General features: G+C 35.6%; 1 protein-coding gene across 1 annotated transcript in view; it reads right to left on the bottom strand.

The window, feature by feature from the left end:
- LOC136850949 (uncharacterized) overlaps positions 1–6,002 on the bottom strand; it is a 16,095-nt gene extending 10,093 nt beyond the window's left edge. The window contains exon 1 of the mRNA XM_067124929.1: positions 5,751–6,002. Coding sequence (XP_066981030.1) covers positions 5,751–6,002 — 252 coding nt within the window. The remainder of the gene's footprint in view (positions 1–5,750) is intronic.
- Positions 6,003–10,000: the final 3,998 nt, after the last annotated feature.

Genomic DNA, 10,000 nt, shown 5'->3' with positions numbered 1-10,000 from the left:
ATCCCGCCATGGGTACTTATTTTACCCGTCGAGGGGGAAATTGCAAGTGATAACCCATGGATAGTTCATTGGTACGTTTGGAACACGCAGCTTCTTTTTTATGACTTTTTTTATTACACCGTGATTTATATAGCGATCATGAAGTTACAAATATCGCTTAACATCAAAAACGTAATCCGATGGGAATTATCACCGAAGGGGAATTTATATAAATGGATCCACTGAGCTATCCCAGACGCCAGCATCCATAATCCAGTCGACGCAACCACTGAGCTATCAAGCCGAGGTCCCGAGTGGCACTTTATTTACCCGTCGAGAGCGGGGAAATTGTATTAGGTTCGGCATTAACCCACCTCGACCATGATAGTTCATTGGTACGTTTGGAACATGCAGCCTTTTATGACATTTTTTTATCACACCGTGATTTATATTCGATCATGAAGCCACAAATATCGCTTAATATCAACCATGCTACCGGGAATATTGATGGGGGAATTATCAACTGAAGGGGAATTTATAAGGATAAATGGACGGGCACCGCCGAGTCCGATCCCACGACACAGACGCCGCATCCAGCAATCCAGTCGACGCCAACCACTGAGCTATCAAGAGAGGCGTTAACGCCGAGTCTGGTGTACTTTATTTTACCCATTGAGAGCGGGAAATTGTACTTAGCTTCGCATTAACCCACCTCACCACGATAAAAAGAGCTGCATGTTCCAACGTACCAATGAACTTTCATGGTCGAGGTGGGTTTATCACACCGTGATTTATATGCAATAAATAAAGTTACACCAGACTCGCCAACTTGAAATCCACGCTCGAATAGCCCAGTGGTTATCACCAAGGGGAATTGACTGATTCGCTTGATGCGCGTCTGTGTCGTCCCATCGAGACAGACGCAGTGCCTCAGTCCATTTATCACTTATAAATTCCCCTTTAGCTGATAATTCCCATCGGGATATTCCCGAGGCAGCGGGATTTGATATTTAGCTTCGGCATTTGTAGCTTCATGATGGTATAAAACACCGTGTTTTTATGAATTTGTTATAAAAGAGCTGCGTTATATACAACGTACCAATGAACTATCATGGTCGAGGTGGGTTAATGCCCCGATGGGGACAATTTCCGCCTCGACGGGTAAATAAAGTACACCAGACTCAGCACTTAACTTATACCTCTCTGATAGCTCAGTGGTCCAGCAACCGACTCGATTCGCTGGATGCGCTGAGCCATGTGTCGTGGGATCGAGACTCGGCAGTGCCCGTCCATTTATCACTTATATATTCCTTCGGTGATAATTCCCATCGGGGATATTCCTGAGATAGCATGGATTTGATATTGCGACATTTGTAGCTTCATGATCGTATATAAATCACGGTGTGATAAAAAATGTCATAAAAAGAGCTGCGTGTTCCAAACGCACCATATGAATATATATCATAGGTGGGTTAATGCCGAAGTATATACGAATTTTCCTGCCTCACTGGGTAAATATAAATATACCAGATTCGGCGTTAACTTATACCCCTCTTGGATAGCTCAGTGGTTAGCGTCGACTGGATATATATAGATGTGCGTCTGTGTTATATCGAGACTCGGCAGTATATCCATTTATCACTTATAAATTCCTATGATAATTCATCGGGATATTCCTATATAGAGTGGATTTGATATTAAGCGATATTTGTAGCTTCATGATGGTATAAAATCATGGGTGTGATAAAAATACATATATATATATATATATATATATATATATATATATATATATATATATATATATATATATATATATATATATATATATATATATATTAGTATATATATATATATATATATATATATATATATATATATATATATATATATATATATATATATATATATATATATATATATATATATATATATATATATATATATATATATATATATATATATATATATATATATATATATATATATATATATATATATATATATATATATATATATATATATATATATATATATTATTATATATATATATCTATATATATATATCTATATATATATATATATATATATATATATATATATATATATATATATATATATATATATATATATATATATATATATGTATATGTATATATATATTGGTTTCACAAACAGAGTTTAGCTTGGGAGTGAGAGCTAATATACTCGTACGCATCTGGCATCACCTCAAAATTAGGGAAACAAAATATGGAGGTGCAGTGTATATCATGCTGAACCCAGTCTGAGGTTGTAATTCTGTTCTCCTCAACGATTCCATATCAGATTTACGCCTCTTTTGTACAGGTCGGAAAATTATGTTCTTCATTCTATATCAATCATAATTTATATGTGGTTGTGAGAAGTATTCGCTAAACCCTCCAGTAGTTACATTCGTCATCATATCTATAATAACTGAAATTGTTTTCCAAAATATACTCTTTGGCTCGAGTATCTTTTCGCACCTGTTGTCAAGTAAAACGACAAATTGCATGGAACGCTTTTATTACAAAGAACTAAAAAATGCTCAGGGAAAACTAAAATCTTTTGCAGAAAAACACCTGGTGTTATCGAAAGCTTTTTCCTTCATCCTTAAATCAATGTTGTTGTGTTACACTACAAGAAATGAAGTGATAGCGACAGTCTACTTTAAATTGATAGTTTCAAGGAAAGTGAGGCAAAACCAAGGCAGTATGACTTAAAAGTGCTTGGACGTGCATAAAAATTTTACCTCTTGACACCTGAGAGCAAAAGATTTCCATATAGTTCTTCCGTCACAAAAATCATTGCCGTTGCAAAAAGGGGCGTAACTGAATTCGCTGATCAAATTCCCGGTCTTCCTCGCGTTCTTCTTTTTCCCGCGCTCTCAACCCTCAAATCGGAAGGCTGGCTGAGACCCACTTATCGGCAAAGGCAGCACCATCTGCCGCACCTGCAGCACCGTTTTTCTCTCTTACTGCCGCCTTTCCCTGGAGCTTCTGGAGCTTCTGGCTCTGCTCGCGATGGGTCGGTTAGGGCCGAGAGCGACTTAAGCTCCTGTTGGAAAAGTCAGTTGTAAGTTTTCCTTTTGGTCAACCGAATAATTATCTATTCTAAGTTTCTATATAGTTTACAGGAACATGAGAGGATTACCGAATATGATAGTATTCCAAAATGACTGGAAAGCTGAGTATTCTATAGCTATGGTGACACAGAATTCCAGTTTAAAACTAACTATTTAGAATATAATATTGCAATGAACCACACTAGGTTCTTCAGGTTTTTAAAACCAAAAAGAACGCGACTGGATAATCTGGCAGATATTGAGGTAGACAAAGGAGGAAGTAGCAAAGTAAAACCAAGTGGAAACCTTAATACTACTTTTACAAAATTCAATATACTTTTTTACAAATGAGTCAGGTTCAATTTAAAATTTTTACAGTGATTCAGTAACAATTTTAGAGATTGAATCCTAACAAATGATTCGGCAAAACTTACATCTCACAGAATATTCAAAACCAAAATAAAATAGGGTACAGTACATAAGCAGCTCAACAAACATTAAAAAAGACCAACACAATAGGCATTAAACAGAGTCGGTAAAATATACGTGTAAAACCAAATCAAAAAAGCATATTACAGGAGCAAATTAACAAGCAATTCAAAAGCATCATAATAAACAATACAAATGTGAGTCAGAGAAATACGTGATACATGACCTCGAAACAGAAATCTGAAATTTACAGATGAAACAAAAACAGTCTGTCAAAAGTAATCATTACATGACAACCAAAACACACGGATCATTGCGAGAAATTTGTCGCAATGAATACGCAAGACCCAAAAATACCATATCACCAGCATAAGGCCACAACAGGTCTTCCAGACACAAGCGGGCTAAACACAACCACCTTAGGGTTCAGCTGAAGAGGCGAGTTTCCAAAAATAATTAAGTCCGCCATGCTCAGACGAGAACACTCAGATGAAGTGAACTTCCAAAACAGGTCGGACCGCAGTATTTGGACGAAGTCGCACTTCAAACGACGAGGCCACACTCCAAACGACGGGGTCATACTCCAAACGATGAGGTCACAATTCATGACGGGGTCACAACTACAGACGATCACAGAGATGGTCGAGACAGCCACGCGCTGCCGAATAAAATCACACTCCAACCGATGTCGCACTACAGACGACGAAACACGCCACCTACTTCCAGGTAACCAACACCTGAAAGTGCTCCGAACTGACTCACGTAAGCAACTAAGCATACCTGACGCTCTGCTGCTGAGATAGACACCGAGATACCGACTTGCTCAACACCTCCCCTGCCAACATGGCAAAATAACAGCCGAGGTGAGACAACCAAACAAAAGGAAACAGTCAGAATACGATTGCTCCATACAAACAACCACTCAACCTTACAAATATAAATACCTAGAATGCTTAACTAACGGCGTAATATATAGCGACTTCTGTCACTGAAGGGGAGAGGGGGCTGGGGTGGGGGGAGAGGCTAATTGCGAGGGGCGGGGGAAGCAAGAATTGATGGAGATTCATGGTCCGGCCAGTCTCCCATATTTAGCGGACCTTGCTGAGACTCATCCGTAGCAATAGTAACGAAGTAAACGGAGCCGTTTCAAAGGCAAATCCCATCTACTACTACTACTACTACTACTACTACTACTACTACTACTACTACTACTACTCACTGAAGAGCTTTCGTGAGGAGTGTACAGATTAAATACTGCTTTTTCCTCTGACACTTCCCTGCATAGGCCTGATTTAATTCAAGGCTAGTTCAAAAGACGCGGCTTGGTAATTTGTTCTTTTTAAAAGATACTGCAGCAGTTTTAGCAAAACGCTTTTATTAGAATTACTCTTTTCGTATTGAATTTCCGATTTTATTGTTATCATTGATGGGCTACTTATACTGTCCACACATCCTTAAAAACTGTGCCAAGAGGTTAAACGTCTTGATCAGCAAATTTGCAGAGGAAAAATCTAGGGTGAAATTAAGTATGGTTAAATTAACAGACAGAATTCTGAGAATAACCAAGAAACGTGACTACGTCGCCATGTCACTTATCTGTTAATTTTACAAATCTTGACCAGTTTCTGTTTTTCTTGCGCGCGCCCGCTCCCATCAGTAATTCTATATTTGCTCGGTCCGGTGGCTGGTTCTCTCTTTTTATTGCCAAGCTTTATCATTCTTTTCCCACTTACATTTCCCCCGATTTCTATAAACTTCCATCCTGTAAGTGGCAGGCCTATTTATTTCGTCCCAAAAGCTTTACTCTTATTTATTTTCCTCTTTCTTAATCCTTTTGAGATCTTGGCTAGATGAGAGAATTAAGTTGTTCGTCATGTCGACTTTCTTATAAAAAACAATATATAAATAACGGGGTAGTTATCTAGATAAAAAAATTAATATATAAATGAATAAATTAACGGACATGTTTACAGTCACGCTTATGTTACGCCTGCAAAGTTCCCTTAAATGGATTAGAGATCAAATAATTTCTTGGGCAATAAGGCTTCCTCCGCTCTGTTTAAGAAACTGAATGGGTTATCGGACACGCATACTTTCAGACACGGAAACGACGAATGAAAGTTATCCTAAACCAACTGAAGCTGTGAACTGCACACTTCCTTTATCTCACAGACAATGTTGATATCTATAGGACGAACACTTTCCTATTTCGCTCTTTTTTCGACTCATGGAAAAATAAAGGGATCTATTTTGAACTTACGTCTGCTGGTTCAAGAGCAGGTACGTCTGCTGGTTCAAGAGCAGGTACGTCTGTTGGTTCAAGAGCAGGTACGTCTGTTGGTTCAAGAGCAGGTACGTCTGCTGGTTCACGAGCAGGTACGTCTGTTGGTTCACGAGCAGGTACGTCTGCTGGTTCACGAGCAGGTATGTCTGCTGGTTCACGAGCAGGCAATGCCTCGGCGTAGAAACAGGCCATCGCCACCAACAGAAGAGACAAGACGCAGATCTTCATAGTGGATAAGGCTTGTTTTTTTCTTTAGCCGATTTAGGCCGAAGCAAGAAACCCTGAAAAAAATAGCCGGAATAGTGTTTTATTTTCCTGGATCAATAAACAAAATGTATATATTTCCTATTCCTGAACCAAATGTATGCCCACTTAAATCAGGACATTCACTAGACAAAAAAATTGTTTTGGAGAGGTTTGGTAGAAATGTTCTTGGAAATCCCCAAAAGCGTCATGAAAAGGTAACGAATGGATGCCATACCTAAAGCATTAATCACCTGTCGCTTCAACTTCTCTTGTGAGGAAATAAATGAGAGAACAAAAACAAATACAAGATTATGGGACTCAGATCTTCATCTATTATAACCAACATGATGATGATGGTGATGATGATGATGTTAATCCTGGGACCTAAAGAGGACTGGAGAAACTGCTCAAGAAAAAAAAGCAAAGATAAATGGAGTAAATAAACAACAATCATGAGATGCCCTCTGTTGGCAAAATATTAAAGTTATATATATATATATATATATATATATATATATATATATATATATATATATATATATATATATATATATATATATATATATATATATATATATATATATATATATATATATATATATATATATATATATATATATATATATATATATATATATATATATATATATATATGTATATATATATATATATATATATATATGTATATATGTATGTATATATATATATATATATATATATATATATATATATATATATATATATATATATATATATATATATATATGAATCATTTATGTTTACAAATAATAGAGAGATTGATTGGACCTTCTGTATTACCGAACTAAATCGCCCATGCTTCCAAAAAGCTGATAATAAAACTAAGATTCAATCTAACTTCAACAAATTTTTGCTAATTTTTTTATGCTCCTAAAAAATAACTAGTTCAAACTGAACAGAAGGCCATCTACTGTAGCCTATACACGGAACTGTTATGATCTCTTAATAACTTACTAAATTCAACAAAGAAATTCTAAGCTCCCAAGCGCCACTAATGTTCAACTGTACATATATATATATATATATATATATATATATATATATATATATATATATATATATATATATATATATATATATATATATATCACACAAATGTGTGGTAATATAAAGGAATCACGTACAAAAGTGCTTGTAATAATATACATATATACACTTGTATATATATATATATATATATATATATATATATATATATATATATATATATATATATATATATATATATATATATATATATAATTTACATACATACATATATGTACATATATATATATATATATATATATATATATATATATATATATATATATATATATATATATATATATATATATATATATATATATATATATATATATATATATATATTTGTTTGAAAGCATATATATATATATATATATATATATATATATATATATATATATATATATATATATATATTTGTTATGAATAGGAGTGAAAGAGAGAGATAGAAACATACAAACAAGAATACATCTGCAGGATAAGATCTTTGATGAAAAGATCTGTTGAAGAACGGCATTCATGACCTACTCTGTCTACAGAACATACCTGAATACTCCTTGAAATTGGTTGCCAGAGTTGATAGGTCATGCAATGCAGAGGACAAAATAATGTATAAGTCCAATGAAATGTAGATTATGATTATAAGCTTAAACCATTATTTTACAAAAGCCGCTTCATTTTCTCTGAGTGAGCGATGCCAATAGGCACATACAGTGATAGTTTGGGTCTACAAAACCTGAGAGAAATTTTGAAATTCTTCAATAATCACAGTAACAGACTGTCATTAGTATATATATGGCAAATCATAAGTTGACTGCTTTTGAGTCGTAATATTTACAAAATGATTGCAAATGAAATTCACAACTAGTGATAACAAACAGTGTTAAGTTCACAAAATGCCCAATGTAAGTACAGTTTCTGCGCCATCGCGACGTTTATTGCTTTTTATCTACGAAAAGATTTTCTGCTTTGTAAATCAATGTGTTCGACACCAAATATTGTCAAAAAACTTTGCCCTGAAAACTGTACACGTTTAACCTTAACTTTTTAGTATATAAAGTCAAGAAAAAAGCTATCTAGCTGATAAAGTAGAGAAGAAGAAAGAATAAACAAGAATTAACGATTCACTTGGAAAAATACGATGACAACGAATACAGCGACAACAAGAACGGTATATACTCGTACAGTATAGGTGACAACTGTAAGAAGAGAATCGGAGTAAAACCAAGAACTTGCCTTCTCTGCGCTGTAAGAAGCTGCTTCTTGTCCCGCTGCTTTCTTGCTGTTCTGGATCCTCTCACGACTTCATATAGGCAAGTTGCTCCTTGGAGGGGCGGGAGTATGCTACACGTACCCAGTGAATCATGTATTGCACATGGGGATTCCCAAACAAACGAAACGACCAAATACCAGTCTTAGGAGGACGTAAGGAGTGGCCTTTGTGAATGACTTCTCCGAAGCCTTTTGCGTAGCGCAAGTGCAGGAATTTAGGTATGCAAAATTGTTCAGAAAGTAGGTCATAGCATCTATTTTGAAAAATACTTAAAAAAAGAAAACTTTTGTGGTCTGTAAAACCATAACAAAGGCGCCACGTAAGCTCCCCCTTGGATAAAAGAGGCAATTGTGCTCCGTCGCCATAATCAAGGGCGTTTAAAGGACAGTCCCCCAGTCACAGCACACAGGTTGTGAGACGCTTGAAAAAAACGAAAAGTCGTGATATTTTGGAATATGAGTTCAACATGGAGAAAAACTCTCCTAACATATGGCAACACTCTCCGAGAGTTCCAAAGTGAAATTCCAACTGTAAGTATTTTTATTTAATTATTTTATATATATAGTACGTCACTCGCGCGTGCAGCGTAGTACACAATGAGCACTATTTCACGAAGATAGTTTTTTTCTCGATTTTTCTTATTTTGATATTTCGTGAATAAACTATCAGGCAACTTTTGGTGGCTGAAGGTGTGCGTGCACAAGCAAGGCCCTTAGGCACAAGATCCAATGTCATCGGCTTTTTGTCGAACGTCATCTGTGCTTCGTAGAAAAAAAAAAGCATTTATTCTTTTATTCCCTTCTAAGTTGTCGCCGGCATCTGTAACATGGCAAGAAGTAAAAAAAAAAAAAAAAGCTTTCTACAACTTTAGGTCAAGGCTCAACCCATGGTAGCTCAGCGAGTGGAAAAAGCAAAAGAGAGAAATATTATTTCCAACCAACTATGACTTCTTTCGCTCCTGCTAATCCTTCCACCTCCACCTCCCCAACACCCACAACTCGTTCTATGAGAAGTAAATCATTGCTGTCGAATGGAAGTGAAAGAGAAAGTGAAACAGAAAGTGATGAGAAAAAGGTTCATAAATGCTTATTTTTCGAGTCCAGATTGCTGACACTGTCTTACGTTTATTGTGTCCTAATTGTTCGTCTCAGAAATTGAATGTGAAGTAAGTACAGTATGTGCATCATCAAATAGATCATTGTTTGTCAGTGTACTGTACCGATGATAAATGTCATGAAATGATGTACGATGACCCAAAAAAGGCAAAGGAAGTCAGAGTGAAATATTTTTACCCCAAACTCTCGTTGCTTGTTTATTGCATGATGATTTTATGCAGATATTATTCAGGTGTGGAGAGGTTTTAGTATTTTTAGGGCTCAAGCATGTTTTATTTGAAACATTCTCAAGATATACCGAATACATTACTGAGTGCTTAAATATATGAGGGAACTAGATAAAAAGATGGACACCCCAATCAGAAAATAGATGAGGAGAAAAGACCTACCCAGACGGTTGTTATATCCCCCGATTTCTTTGGTTTTTTACGATTTCCTGAGTCAACAGCAGTCAGATATTACAAAGATATTGAGGTAAGTAACGAAATCATTCATGTAGTCTATAACTGGCTCATGATAAGCTTTAC

This window comes from Macrobrachium rosenbergii, chromosome 23 (genome assembly GCF_040412425.1).
Source record: "Macrobrachium rosenbergii isolate ZJJX-2024 chromosome 23, ASM4041242v1, whole genome shotgun sequence".
NCBI classification, from domain to species: Eukaryota; Metazoa; Arthropoda; class Malacostraca; order Decapoda; family Palaemonidae; genus Macrobrachium; species Macrobrachium rosenbergii.
Note: the sequence above shows the minus strand (reverse complement) of the source record. Positions and strands in the feature narration are given on the sequence as shown.